The sequence below is a fragment of the Cajanus cajan genome, chromosome 7 (genome assembly GCF_000230855.2).
Source record: "Cajanus cajan strain Asha chromosome 7, NIPB_CcT2T_4, whole genome shotgun sequence".
NCBI classification, from domain to species: Eukaryota; Viridiplantae; Streptophyta; class Magnoliopsida; order Fabales; family Fabaceae; genus Cajanus; species Cajanus cajan.
In genome coordinates, this window is record NC_138523.1 from 7300328 (window position 1) to 7316106 (window position 15779).

General features: G+C 29.9%; 1 protein-coding gene across 4 annotated transcripts; it reads right to left on the reverse strand.

Moving 5' to 3' along the window:
* Positions 1 to 9429: 9429 nt before the first annotated feature.
* LOC109809561 (transcription factor bHLH106) lies at positions 9430 to 11832 on the reverse strand. Of its 4 annotated transcripts, none has more exons than XM_029273283.2 (3): positions 11311 to 11832; positions 10508 to 10926; positions 9430 to 9642 (listed from the first exon to the last, which is right to left on the reverse strand). In XM_029273283.2, exons 1-3 carry the CDS (start codon positions 11560 to 11562, stop codon positions 9618 to 9620), a joined length of 696 nt encoding a protein of 231 aa, XP_029129116.1. In that variant the 5' UTR covers positions 11563 to 11832; the 3' UTR covers positions 9430 to 9617. The 4 variants fall into 4 exon arrangements, with proteins under 4 accessions (XP_029129116.1, XP_020228487.1, XP_029129118.1 ...); XM_020372898.3 differs by having other exon boundaries at positions 9430 to 9716; positions 11311 to 11831; XM_029273285.2 differs by having other exon boundaries at positions 9430 to 9731; positions 11311 to 11830.
* Between the last annotated feature and the right edge of the window lie 3947 nt (positions 11833 to 15779).

A 15779-nucleotide genomic window follows, 5' to 3' on the forward strand; every position in this document is an offset into this window, starting at 1 on the left:
CCTAAAACTTGAGCTTGGCCTGCCTTATGCTTAGGTCAACCCTGCCTTCATGTTAAGAGTTTGCTCCTAGTTAAATCTTTGTAACCTTCATATCCTTGCTCTAATTTAAAGACTTGAAAAAAAAACTTTCTACTATTTGAGTAGCTAGTAAACCTAAAGAGACTTGTTTAAAAAGAATACTTGTGAAAGTTCAATAAGTGTTGTAGTTAGAAATTTGTGAGCTTCAAGACGTGATTATACTTAGTTGTACTTTTGATTGAGTAGTGAATTCTTTCGGTGTTGGAAGGGACTCGACATATAACTCTTAAAGTGTAAGAGTAAACTAGTATAATCTCCTATGTGAATCTCTCTTTCCCTACTATTCATATTTTTGCAAGTATTTTATTTCCTTATCGTCTAACACTTTACACTAATGTGGTTGGAAAATGTTTTTTGACAAAAAGGTTTTAAACACACCAATTCAAATTCCCTTCTTGAGTTTTAATTTGCTTATTTCAAATAGAACAAATTAGGGTGTGTTTGGTTTTTGAAAAACATTTTCTATTTTCATTTTTAGAAAATATTTTTTATTTTCTAATTTTAAAATTGAGAAAATTTGTTTGGTTTGACTATTTTTAATAAAAGTTCATAAAATATTTTTGGTATACAATTTACAATCAAAATTACTCTCTCTATATATGAATTATAATAATATTTTATTTTGTAAATATTTCACTCTTTCCACTCTATCTTATATTTATTTTCATTTGAATACTCTCATTTCATAATAGGTGAATTTCACTCTAATTAAAAACGAATAAATGTCTCTTATATTTTTTGTATCAAGTGAACAATTTATTATCTAACAAGCATAATTGTATATCAAATTGAAATATATATATATATATATATATATATATATATATATTATCTTTATAAATATTAATTAATTAATACTATTTATCTTAAAATATAGCAATCATAACTTAATCACACTAAATATTAATCATATTTAATAAATAATATTTAATTAAAATAATTTAATAATATAAATAGTAAATTTGATTAAAATTCTATAGAATAATTATATATAATTAATCTTATAAAATTAATATTAATACATAATACATATGTAAGCATCAAACAAAACTTTTCTACATTATAAAAAAAAAATAGGTCTACTGAATTATGTATGCAAGACTCCAAACTTAGAAGTTCGTAAAAGGATGTAATAATTACCATTACATGCCACCATGTTTTCAAAAGTATAGAAAATAATGAAAATGACAATTTTTCATTTTCAATTTTGGGCTTCTTTTGAAAATATTTTCAAAGAAAATATTTTTTAAAATTAAAAATAAACATATTTTCATGTTTACTTTTTATTTTCTTTGAAAATGAAAATAGAAAATGGTGAAACCAAATAGACTCTTATACCCCTCTCTTGAGAAATACAAATATTACAATATTCTCTTCTTTTATATTAAAAATTATAGCCCCCTCCCTTAACAGATTCTAAAGTATATCACTTTATCTATTTTTAGATTTTTTCATTAAAGTTTTGCTAACTTCCATTACAAAAAAAAAAAAAAAAAGTTATCATCAAACACTCTTTATACTAACAATTTCTCATAAGTATAAATATTACACGACTCTCCCTTATATTAAAATAAACATTTTCCTTCCTTAACAAATTCAAACATATTTAATCATTATCTCTTAATTTACATATTAAATTATAATTTTAAAATTAGTATGAATTTTGCTAAAATTAACTTTATATATCTTAAAAAACTATTTTCATTATTATCTTTAAAAAAATATTTTTAAAGTTATATATAAAAATAATATATATAATAATAATAATAATAATAATAATAATAATAAATCAAATACAAGTATTAAGATATTATTTAATCAATGTAGTTAATGTAAAATATTTTTTTAAGCATTTAAATAAAATAGTATTTTTATTATATAGTATTATTAATTAATAATATATATTAAAGATAATATATAAATATTAAGGTATTATGTAATTGATGTTGCTAATATATTATTTTAATAATATCTAAATAAATCCGTAAATTATGAGAAAGTATTATTTATTATATTTAATTAATGTAATGCTAAAATATGTATATTAAATATATATTTTTAAATAAATATATTTATATTAAAAATCTAATAGTAAATAAAATATAATTATTACTAAATTTAAAATTTATATATATATATATGTTAATTTATATTATATATTGACGAATAAAATAATATTCATATATAATTTATTTTATAGTTTTTATTTTATTTATTATTTTAATAAATTAATTTAAATTTAATTATATATTTTACAATTTTTTAATGAAGTGAATGAATGACAATGAATTAAAAATATTTTAAAATATATTTTAATTAAAAGTATATTTTTTGATGAATAACTAAATTAATATTTTTGTAAATAATTAAATTAAAATTATTTTTTAAAATCATTTTATGATTATCTTTAGAGATATTAAATTAATATAATAGAAGAGTGATAGTATAATACATGTATCTCTAATAGATAAAAATGTAATTTATTTGATATTTTAATATATAAAAAGTAGATCGTGTAATGCTTACATATTTTAGAAGAAGAAATTATAATTTATATAGTAACATTAACTTGAATAAACTAAATTATATATCTTAACATAAGAATAAAGGATGATATAATACTTTTATCTTTTATAGGAAGATAACATAATTTACTCTTCAAATATAATATGTTGGTGTAAATGTAATCACCCTAATTCTACCACTTATATATATAATTAATACGGAGAGATTAAATTAGTAATTCTTGATAAAGTTATGAATTTTCTACAAATGTTCTCTGCCTTGGTCATTGGTCATTGTAGTATTGTTTATTGGGTTTTCGTAGGATGTCGTTGATTAATCTAGTTCTTCACCATAAGGGTAGGTTTGCAAAGAATGATAGAGGGTTATCTGATTGTGTGGACACGGAAACCTGTGTATGGGAAAGTATGCACAGAGATTATATGAATGTATTTGTTGTCAATGATTATGCAAAGAAAGTGGACATTATCTCGAATTTCATAAAGTTTTGTTCTTGGTACTTGAAAGTGGGTTGGAACATGGTTTGCATTTTTCAGAAACTGATGACAATATCCTATCTATATATGGTTAGTGTTGCTCTTGAAAAACTAGACAAAGACATACACATCTACTTCGGCCATGTGGTGACTGAAGAGGTAAAGATGGTTGAATATGGAGAAAGCAAAGATAATGGGTTGTATACAATTGAAGAGGAAGTGTGTGAAGAGAAAAGGGGCAATGGTGGGGATGAGGCAAACAATACGGATAATAGTGATCAAGTTGGTGAGAATGAGGGGGTTAATATGAATAATACAAATCAAGTTGGTGGAGATAAAGGGGTTAATATGAATTTATACAAATCAAGTTGGTGGGGATGAGGGAACAAATTCAGTGGTTAGGATGAACACATTACAGAGGAAGTTGTTAGGGGTCACGTTGACAAGCTGAATGAATTTAACATTGAGTCACATGAAGATTATGTGAAAGCCACATATTACTAGGAAAATGGGTGTGGAGGAGCAAGCTTTTTCCGGAAATGATGTGGGCTAAAGTTCTTCATAGTAGGTATGAATGCATTGAGTCCTTTTCTAATTGCTTTAATGTGGATAGTAGGGTTTCTTGGTGGTGGAAGGATATAATGTGTGTGCTATAACAAGGAAATTTTTGGTTAGATGAAAAAATTGATCTTTGTATTGGTGATGGCACTATGACCCGGTTTTGGGAGGATAAGTGGTTAGGTGATTTGCGCTTGTTGGATGTCTTCCCTCATTTGTACTCTTTTGCCATTGATCCTTTGTTAGTGGGGGCACATAATAGAACTTGGGAGGGATCTAGGTGGGTGTGGCAGGTTAAGTGGAGAAGAGAACCTTTTGTTCATGAAGTTAGTAGTGTGAATACCTTGTTGGATATGCTTCAAGGTTTGTAGATTTTTCCTTCTAAGCAAGATTATTGGAGATGAATTTGTGATAAGGACGGAGTATTCTCGGTGAAAAGTGCGTATCTTTGGCTCCAATGCTTGTTGGGTGGAGAACCTACATATTTTTTAGATTTTCAAAAAATTATAAAAAGTCTTGGAAAAAGTAAGACTCTGATCAAGTGCTTGGTATTTTGTTGGCAAGTGTTTTTGAATGCATTTCCGTGCAATCATTGTTACAAGTACATGGTGTAGTGTTGGATAACAATCTATGTTCTTTTTGCTTTTTATTTGTTGAAGATCCTCTTCATCTTTTTCTAATGTGCCCTATAACTTTTAATACTTGGTTAGTTGTGGCCAATTGGTTGGAGGTGGCGGTGGTCCTTCCTAATTCTTTAACTTCTCTTTATTTATATTGAACAAATCTTGGTATTTATAAAAAACATTCTCAGTGTTTTCTAGTGATTTGAGTTTCTGTTGTCTGGTCACTATGGCTTCATTGAAATGTGATCACATTTCAGCAAGGTGTTACGGACTGCAAGGAAGTATTGGACAGCATTAAACTGCATTCATGGAAGTGGATAACTGTCCCTGAATGTTCTTTTAGTTACATTAACTGATCATAACCCGAATTTATGTTTTTCATAGTTTTGACTTTGATTTTTTATTTATAATTATATTTTTATATTCCTTGTAATGGGTTGGAGTACCTCTTATACTCCCTTTTAATTTAAATCTCTCTTGCTTATAAAAAAAAATTAGTAACAATCACTTAGAAAATTAGATATATACTTGTTAAAATATTATTGCTAGAAATTTGCTGGCCTTAGTTATAGATTTATTTAGATTTAATATTTGTATTATCCATTACCTAGTTTTTTTAAGCTGATTTTAGAAAATCTTGATTTATGTAGCTAGAAAATCTAAATTGAATATGTAGTTATTTTATTTTTATTTTGAAGAGTTTTACCCTTATTTCAATGAAACTAGTAAATAACTTTATGTTTAATAAAATATAAATATAAAATTTTAATTATCTAATTTAAATAAGATTTTATAAATAAAAATAATTATTTTATATTGAATAAAAAGATTTTATAAATAAAAGAAATTGAATTATTTTGTTCAAACATGAAGTTTAAAAAACAAAAAGTTAGTTATTTAATCAAAATAAGAAATGAAGACATCCAATTACTTTGTCCAAACAAGAGAATTTGAAAATGGAGAATTTTAATTACTTTATCCAAACAAAAAAGTCTAAGAATGAAGAAATTTTGATTCGAAGCAATTGAAATTCCTAAAATTTAAATTTTCTGAAAATCTAAAATCTCCTATTAAAACACAATTTCATTGATTTTTCCAACTACTCTATTCCAAATTTCCAAACACCTCGGTTCTCTCTTTCTTCTCGTGTCTCTCTCATTATTGCTGAGAATATACTATAATATAGGTAGAAACAAAATGTATTTAAAAGAGTGCATATAAATAAATAATTTAAATAAAGTAATTTACTTTTATAATTTTAAATATTTTGGAATAAAATAATATTTTATTTAGATAAAGAATTTATAAAGAATTTTAAATTTAAATATTTATAAAAAAATTTAAAATAATAAAATTCTTTATATTTTTTTATCTCACTTATATCTTTTATTTTTCTATCTTATCTCTTAATTATTAAATATTTAAAAATATTTTTTCAATTATTAAATATTATCTAATATTAATTTTTAAAATTATTAAATAATTAAAATTTCGTTAATATTTTTTTTATAAAATTTAATCTTAAAATCTTTATATGTATATATATATATAGAGAACATATCAAGTGAGAGAAAATTTATTATGAGAAATTAATTTTCTCTCACTTGATTAAACGGTTCGAGTACTTGAATAAGAGGGTTGTTATTTATAATTTTATATACAAAAAATGGTTCACAGTAAGAGCCTTTATTTATATGATAATAACTCTTATACTAAAAATAAACAACTTAAATAAAAAAATTACAAATAAAATTTTATGTATAACTACTATTATAATTATCTCTATTACGGATTTCATTATTGATTAGTGCTATTTTTACTCATTCTATTTCCCACTAAGTCATTGTCTTTCTTTGTCACTGGGTCCTGTAGAAATGTAACGATTTCTTTCGGTTTCTACGTTTCATTGTTTTCTGTAACGAATGAACCCCTGACCAGGTTTTAAGTGTAACGGATTTTTGCAAAAGGCATGTCCTGACAATATGCCTTAGGCTATAGTGCCTACCTCAAATTTTACCAAAATTAAATTATATAATAATTAGAACACCTTTATTATCAATATCTTGATCCAATTTTGCTAAAATATGGAAAGTTACTTTGCTCAGAGAATAAACCACGTCTTAAAATCAAGTTATTGATGGATAAAAAAAAACTACTTTTTAAAGTTAATTGATGATCTTTTATATATAAATAAGTAAATATTTTGGGGTTATTTCATGATATTTATTTGATGAGATATTTTTATAAAATTATTACACACAACTCTATAATAAAATATTGTCCGTTTTGAGCTTAAATCTTTATAATTTTACTTTTAGTCATTATTCAAAAGATCTCTTAATTATTAGAATATACTTGTGTTTTATAAATTTTTTTTCTTATTTTATTGATGTAAAACTTGTTTGTATCCTAATAATCTTATTAAAAAAGACATTTATTAAATTAAGAACATGATTTGAAATTAGTGTAATTCTTGACATCGGGAAAAATTAAAAGAAAATTGCAATTGCAGTTACATTGGTTGTAGTGAGACAGAAATATCCTTTACATTGCTGTCGAAATTACAATTGCAATCTACAATTTGAATCCATGACTATAGATATAATTATCTCCCACTATATATGAATTGGTCATTTTAAGGGTGAAATGGTTCCATGCCAAGAGAATCGAATCCGGTACTCAATTAAAAAATTCCTTTGTCAATTTATTAAGACTTGCTATTACTTTGTCATTTCTGGCAAAAATAAAATAGAAGATGAATGTAGATAATATATAGAAGTACTTGTCTGAAATTTTAGAGAAGGGATACTGACAGGCATGGGCATGCAAGAGTTTGGTTCCTTGGTGAAATTTAGTTGTTTTCTTCCCATCATCAGTACATTCCACCTTTTAATTTTGGTTCTTGTGATGAGCTATAGCTTCTCTCTCTCTCTCTCTCACTATGCACTACACCTTTTACCCTTTTCCTTCTCTAAAAGCTAGATTTGGGAACACATTCTTCTGGTTCTGGGGCAGAAACTCACTGCCCAATTGCAACCCCTTTGTTATTTCACTGTCCCAGACAAAGCAGCAGAAACACCCACTTCCCAACAAGTATTCCCTCTCTACTTTCTTTTGAATCAGTCTATGTGTATAGAGAGAGAGAGAAAGTTAATCACCTATACACTGTTAGTGTAAAGTTTTTTTACACTGTCAACTAATTATGTCTTTTAATTGTGTCATATCACTATAAACACATTTATTTTTAACAGTGACATAACATAATTAAAAGATATAATTACTTGTTGGTATAAAAAAAATTTACATTGACAGTGTATAGGTGATTAACTTATATATATATATATATGAGTTAATCACCTATATATTGTTAGTATAAAGTTTTTTTACACTAGCAACCAATTATATATCTTAATTGTATCATGTCATTATAAACACATTTACTTTTAACAGTGACATTACATAATTAAGAGATATAATTGGTTGCCAGTGTAAAAATATTTTACACTGACAATATATATAGGTGATTAACTACATATATATATAAGTGTGACAGTTCGAGAGTAGGGATGGCAACGGGGCGGGGCGGGTACGGGTTTTATGATACCCGTCCCCGTTCCCGCGAGTCAAATCCATCCCCATCCCCGTCCCCGTACCCGTCGGGTATGTGGTTTTCATCCCCATCCCCGTCCCTGTCGGGTATCGAGTATACCCGTACCCGTCAATTTTTTTATTTTTTATTTTTTGTAAAAAAAATAATATTTTTAAATTATTTTTTTTATTATATTATAATTATAATTAAGTTATTTTTCTATCTCATATTATAATAAATAATCACACATAAAAAATATTAATTTTTTTTAATATAATTAAATTAAAAGTGAGTATTAAATTAAAAATGGAAACGGGGACGGGTACGGGTACGGGTACGGGGCGGGTAAGTACATACCCGTACCCGATTTAATATACTAGGTTTTACCCATACCCGTACCCGTACCGGTCAAACCGGGTATTGCCCGTCAAAGTCGGGACGGGTTCGGGTATTACCCGCAGGTACGGATATATTTGTCATCCCTATTCGAGAGTCACCCAAAAGTCTTGCGAAAAATAAGGATAAAAATCTTAATTTTTTTTATCAAAATATAATTATTTAGAATAAAATATTTAATCTTCAAAGATTTGTTCAACAAAAAAAGACATATATAAAAGTGATATTTTTAGTGTCCAGAAAACTGTTCGTTTTATATATATGCATTTTAATAAGTGTATGGAAATAGATAAAATAAAATATTGATAACATGTTCGTCAAAATTGTTGGATAAAGTTTTACTTGACAAATTTTACGATTTATTGTATATTTACTTCTTTTTTTTATAAATATAACATTTATTAGTATGATGTATATAACTACAAAATGATCGATCATAATTTAAATCAGTCTTATTTTAAATAAAAGTAATTAAAAATAAAAAATATTTTACCCTGCAAAAAGGTTGATTCTCATGTGTGGGAACCCATTACCTTTTACTTTCCTTTTCAAAAGTGTAACACACATTAGTATATAAACACTTGAACTTTTTAAAATACTTCGAACATTAAGTATTTTCATAACAACCACCTTACAGCTAATGGAGCAAATAAGTTTAGTTTATAATTGGATGTGTATGCGAAGTAAAACATAACACCAAAAAACAACTAGGCATGGTAACGGAGTGGGGCGGAGCGAGTTTTACGTTCCTGCCTCTACTTCCTATACTTGTTATGGGTAAAATTTAGGTATTCATTTTCGTCTTTGACAGGGTTCGGGTTTCCTGTCCCATTTTCGCTTCTGCTCTTACTTTTTTTTTTTAAAAAAATAAATATGAACAAATTTTAAAAAAATAAAAGAAAAATAAAATAATACAAATTTTTTATATATAAATATTTTTAATTTTAATTTATATATATATAAATAATTTTTTAACTATTTTATTAAGTTGGGTGGAAGCGGGAGCAAAAATAGGTATTAACATTCTCGTCCCCAGTTGAATTTTAAGAGAAAACTCAAACTTGATAAATAAGAGTTTTTCCATTTAAATCGAGGCATGTTCGATCTAGTACCCCGGGAATCAAGTTAGATTGAATTGCGTAATAACAACAAAGTACAAAATACTCATAATTGAAAGAGAAGGGCATGAAAGAGAAACGAATATGCCATTTTGTATCGCTTGGAAACTCACATAAGCTTTACTTTTACAGAAAATAACAGACTCCAATTCCTTGACGGTCCACAAGTCACAACTTGCACATCACGTAACGTAAGTACTGCAATTGCATTTCTTTCTTCATTACCCATCAGTCACATCCTTAGTCTCTGTGTTCTCTACTCACATGTGACATGCAACACCCTAACTTCACATGCAAAAGATTCCAAAACATCACATTCATGAAACCCTAGCCTCTCTACACCAGCTTCACCACTCTACATCACACGTAGCTAGAGGCCTTTAATTAAAATCAAAAACTCACAAAAACATTCTAGACAAAATATGATTGCATCCTAGATTTTAATAGCGGTTCATAACCACATTTACATCTATCATATCATACATTTTGACTTCTCTACATATAAAACTTTCAAAGCTTAAATAGAGGCCATTTTGCTGCTATTTTTCCATTGAAATCAAAGTTTTAGTTATCTCAATGATACGCGTATAAAAGATTTGCATTGAAAATCAACATAGATAAAATTTGGAAACACTATCAAATTAAAGCAGCTAATTAACCAATTGTATCCGTTTAATTACTTACTTAGTTGTTTAATTCAATTTTTCTCTTTTAATTATTAAACACCCCAACTTAATTTCTTAACTTTAAAATTAATTTCGCCTATTTAACTTAATCTCGTTAACTTTGTATTTTTTTATAACTTTATTTATATGAAACTAACAACGTTAACTTAATTAGACCAAAAAGTCAACATTGTACAATTTAAAAATTTAAAGAATCAAATCAAAACATTTAATAACAAAAAAGGCAAATAAAAAAAATTAAGAACAACTACATTTAATTTTTACCCTCTAAACAATGTAACAACTCATAATATTTTTGCTGCAATTACAACTAAAACATATATCAGATAAAAGTTCATACGAGTTTTTAAGAGTTTTTTTCACGTAAAAAAAGTACTCTTTAATTTTAATTTAAAAACTCTCAAAAACTCTTTTAATTCATATCAAATTTAGGGTTTAGGGTTCGGATTAAGGTACAAACTTTCTGTCTAAGCCACGGCGTCGTTTGGACCTGTCGTTGGAATTGGAGCGTTCGAGCATAGACTTCAAGGAGTTGTGAAGGAAGTGAATAGATTCAACGCTGTGTTCTTTATCCGCGGCCACGAGAAGCACGTTGCGCGTTCTTCCTCCGAGCGTTGCCATTTCGGCTTTCAGCGTTTTGAGGTGCAGAGACCTCAGAATTTCGACGAGGTCGGGGATGAGGTCGGAGCGGTCCTCACAGCACAGGGAGGCCCTGAACACGATTTGTCCGTCACCGCCGCCTCCGTCACCGCTGGTGGACAGAACCGAGACCTCGTCGCTCTCCGAAGGGAACGCTTCCGATTCGGTTATTTGGGATATTTGCTGCTTCAGCTCTTTCACCCTTTCCACCACCTTCGCCAGAAGCGAAGCCTTGTCCGTCTGAAAATCAGTTCAAGTCGCCAATCAAAAAGTTAATTCTCTTTTTTCCAACTCAATTATTTGTCACTTGCGATTGCGACCTTGTCTTTCTTCGAATAAAGTTAGATTGATTTTAATGAATATGAGATACGGACATAGTAGTCAATGGTTATACGTACTCTACTCAATTGGTGTAACCAATTTGGCTTTCGCTTTGTGGGTCAAAAAGTATGCAACCTTTGTGAATAAAAAGCAATAAAGATTTTCCATGTTCATAGATAATACTATTTTAATTCTAATACATGAAAGAAGATTGATAGAGTATTTATGTGGATTGAAGTATAAAATGGAAGAAATTAATAAATTAATTGTGCACATGTATATATATATATATTTTATATATACCTTGGAATTACAAGGAAGAAGGGTGCGAAGCTTATCAAGGTGGGAGTTGATTCTTTCCCTTCTTCTCTTCTCAGCCTCTTTGTGGTTCCTCAAAGCAGCAAGGGCTTTATCTTCATGAGATGGTAGTGCATCAGATGCTGCTTCCAATTCCAAAGGGTAATAAGAGAAGGTGCGTTGCATGGTGGATGATGCAGAGTTGAAGAAGGAATCATTGGTGTTTTTGAGGAGTTGGAAGAGCTCAGAGTTCTCCATCTCAATCTGATGCAAGCTAGAGATAGGTTTCTATGCTAGGTGAGGGAAACTATAGAGGGTGTGTGAAAGTGTATATCTGATAGTTTCAGTTTTTTGAGTGTGGTCTTTGATACTTATGATTGTGCTTTTTGACTGACCCCAAGAGAGCCCTTTCACAAGTGTGGAATGAAATCAAAGCCTCGGACTTCCAAACCTGCCTTTCGGTGCTCCTTTTTGTATTTTCTTTTTAATTCCACTGTTTTTTTAACCATTGTTGTTCAATGTCGGAATATTAAATAATTGGATAAAACACACTAATAAAAGAGAGTTTGGGTATTCTGTAAAATGTCTTGAATTTAAATTTTGTTGTCACTGTATATTATAAGAAAATATTTTTTAGTGTGTCGTTGATTATAGGTAAATAATCAATTAACGTGTCTGCCTTCTGCGTCCCCTATCCTTTCATCGGTTAGCTTGCGTGTCTAAGGGGCCCACTTTTATCCAGACATGATCAAAATGTTGGGAATTATTAATATTTAGGGTTTTGATAACTTTAAGAGGTATATAATTGATATAATTACTAGGTTACCTTAGTGAATTCTAGTATACACATAATTTTAACTTTTAATTAGTTACTTATATGTTATTATACGTATAGATAAAAATGATATGTTCTAATAATTGAAAATGTTATAAATTTTGTTTAAATTAGATAAGGTACGATATATTTTTTTTTTTCCTTTGTGTAGATTTTAGATAAACATGATAAGATATTGTTCCTTTTTTTTAAAATTTTTCAAAGTATGGTTGAATTTTAGTTTGGTTTAATTATTCTACTCAATCTTGTTGATTTCTTGCTTCATCTTCAAAGCCTTCAATTGAAGTTTAGAAGATGTAGTCAAAGTTCGAATATAATTCCATTGTAACTTTTGAAGGAAGATCAGATAAAGTGTTCAAATTGTCAACAACTTCTTCTTTTTCAATCTTAAAATTTGGGTTACTTAAAGCAACATCCAAAATTTCCTTGTAAACTATATAATGAAAGGAAGTAATGTTTATTTCAAGATCTCAAATTTTCAATTTAGAGACTTCTTTGATCTTTTATCTCAGATACTAAAGGACCACTTTACCAATCCCTTAAGAAGTTGAAGATATCATCCTCTTAGTTTTCTTCATCACTATTCAGGGAAAAAAGAGTCATATTGAAATCAAGTAAAACGTCTTTCTGAGGTAGATCTTCTTTATGTGGAGGAGGCATTTCTGAAGGCTTTCCACTCGAAGGGATATTGATAATTTCTACCAAAGCATGTGGCCTTTCAAGCATCGGCTCAACTACTTGTTCTTGTAAAATCTCTTCTTCCTCTTCCTTTTTTTCTTCTAGATCCTTCAAGTCTATACTGGAATATAAAAATGAGGTTTAAAGGTGTTAAGATAATTAGTTTCTTTTGTATTTCAATAAGTTCCTATTTGTTAGGAAGTCTGTTGCTTTTTCTCATTCCTTAGAATAATCCCAGATTTATAGGAGTTGTTAGCAGTGGGATGTGACGTTGCATTATTCTCTAGCTTTCAGTTATTTGACTTTGTATTTAATTAGACCTTATGTCAATGAATAATTCATTCCATTTCCTTTTACTCAATCTCCAAAAACTTAATTCTAGTTTCCTAACATTTGGTACCAGAGCCCCTACTGGGGCCTGATTTGAAAAGCAGCAGCTTTCACTCTTGTTGCAACAAGATATTCAATGGCTTCTGATAGTGGTTTTGTGCAACCTGCGATTCCACGCTTCGATGGTCACTATGATCATTGGAGTATGTTGATGGAAAATTTTTTGCGATCCAAGGAGTATTGGAGTCTCGTTGAAATCGGTATCACTAAGCCGGCTGATGGAACAATTATGACAGAAGCTCAAAGAAAGACGTTGGAGGATCAAAAATTGAAGGATTTGAAAACAAAAAATTATTTATTTCAAGCAATAGATCGTACTATTCTTGAGACCATCCTAAAGAAGGATACTGCTAAAGACATCTGGGACTCGATGAAGACGAAGTACCAAGGCACTGCACGAGTGAAACGAGCACAACTTCAAGCTCTTCGCAAAGAGTTTGAAATTCTCCACATGAAGGAAGGGGAGTCAGTTAATGACTACTTTGCACGAACACTGTCAGTTGCAAATAAGATGCGTATTCATGGTGAAAAGTTGGAAGATGTAGCAGTTGTTGAAAAAATCCTTCGCTCAATGACACGTAAATTTGACTATGTGGTGTGCTCCATTGAAGAATCGAATGACATTGATAGTCTTTCGATTGATGTATTGCAAAGCTCATTATTAGTTCATGAGCAGAGAATGACCTGCTATGTTGTGGATGAGCAAGCCTTGAAGATCACCACTCATGAAGGAACTACTTCTACAGGAAGAGGACGTGGCAATTTTCGAGGTAGAGGCAGAGGCAGAGGACGTCATGCACAATTTGACAAGACAAGGGTGGAATGCTATCACTATCACAAGCTTGGCCACTACCAGTATGAATGCCCTGACAAAGAAAAGGAAACCAAGGTAAATCTTGTTGAGTTTGAAGGGGAAATGCTCTTGATGGCTTACATCGACAAGAAGGAAAATTCATCAGGTGATACGTGGTATTTAGATTCTGGTTGCAGCAATCATATGTGTGGAAATAAATCATTATTTTATAATATGGATGAAACATTTAGAGAAACTGTGAAGCTTGGAGACAACTCTTGCATCTCTGTCATGGGGAAAGGGGATATCAAATTCCATATGAAAAACAACACTGTGCATACAATTTCTAACGTGTTTTATATCCCAGATTTGAAAAGTAATCTCATTAGTATGGGTCAACTACAAGAGAGGGGTTATATCATCATTATTCAACAAAGTCGGTGCCAAATTCATCATCCAGAGAAGGGCCTAATCGTAGATGCAAAAATGACAGCAAATCGTATGTTTCCGATGCACATTCAGTATGATATCCAAAAGTGTTTCTCAACAAGAGTGCAGGATCCAACATGGTTGTGGCATCTTCGTTATGGTCATTTAAGCTTCAAAGGCTTAAAGACCCTACATGAGAAGAACATGGTGGAAGGATTGCCCAAGATTAATTGCCCCACAGAAATATGTGAAGATTGTATTGTTGGTAAACAACATCGTGGTTCTTTCCCACATGGAAAAGCATGGAGAGCTCAACAAATCTTACAGTTGGTTCATTCAGACATTTGCGGACCAATCAATCCAACATCAAATGGAAACAAAAGGTACTTCATTATCTTCATAGATGATCATAGTAGAAAAACATGGGTTTATTTCTTGCAAGAGAAATCTGAAGCTTTTCTTATCTTTAAAAGCTTTAAATCTCGAGTTGAAAAAGAATCTGGCAAGTACATTCAAATTCTTCGTACAGATCGTGGTGGTGAATTTAACTCACATAACTTTGCAAGTTTCTGTGAATTGCATGGAATACAGAGGCAACTTACTGCTGCATACACACCACAACAAAATGGTGTGGCAGAAAGAAAGAATCAGACGATTATGAACATGGTGCGAAGTATGTTGGTGAAAAAAAATATTCCAAAGACTTTTTGGCCAGAAGCTGTCAATTGGAGTGTTCACATACTTAACCGAAGTCCTACCCTTGCTGTAAAAAATATAACACCACAGGAAGCTTGGAGTGAAGTCAAGCCATCAGTTGACCACTTTAAAATATTTGGATGTATTGCATATGCACATGTTCCTGATGAAAAGAGAACAAAACTTGATGATAAAAGTGTGAAGTGTGTCTTTGTTGGAGTTAGTGAGGAATCCAAGGTGTACAGGTTATATAATCCCACTACAAAAAAAATAATCATCAGTCGTGATGTTCTATTTGATGAGGAAAGCATGTGGGAATGGAGCAGAGCTGAACAACAACAACAGATTTCAATTGACCTTGAGGAAGCTGGCCAGGAAGTTAATCAACCACTACAGTCTTCTCTTGAAAGTCAAGGGTCTCAACCTCCCGCTCAATCCCCAAGAGAAGTCTCACCAAGCTCTTCAACAAGTGCTTTAGTTCCAAATGAAGATCAACAATCTGTCTTAGAACCACAACGACAAAGGAAAAGACCATCTTGGATGATTGATTATGTGAGTGGAGATGAATTATCTGATGAGGACACTGCTGCTCATTTCGCCTTATTTACAGGTTCTGATCCTATACTATTTGCAGAAGCAGTAAAAGAAGAAAAG

Excerpts from the sequence above, each read along its gene's own strand:
- LOC109809561 (XM_029273283.2), bottom strand. The coding sequence starts at position 11,562 with ATGGAGAACTCTGAGCTCTTCCAACTCCTCAAAAACACCAATGATTCC. Across the intron at positions 10,927-11,310 it reads TTCTTCCTTGTAATTCCAAG|ACGGACAAGGCTTCGCTTCT; the intron begins GTATATATAAAA and ends ACTGATTTTCAG. Across the intron at positions 9,643-10,507 it reads CGCCGTGGCTTAGACAGAAA|GGTGTTGCATGTCACATGTG; the intron begins GTTTGTACCTTA and ends ATGTGAAGTTAG.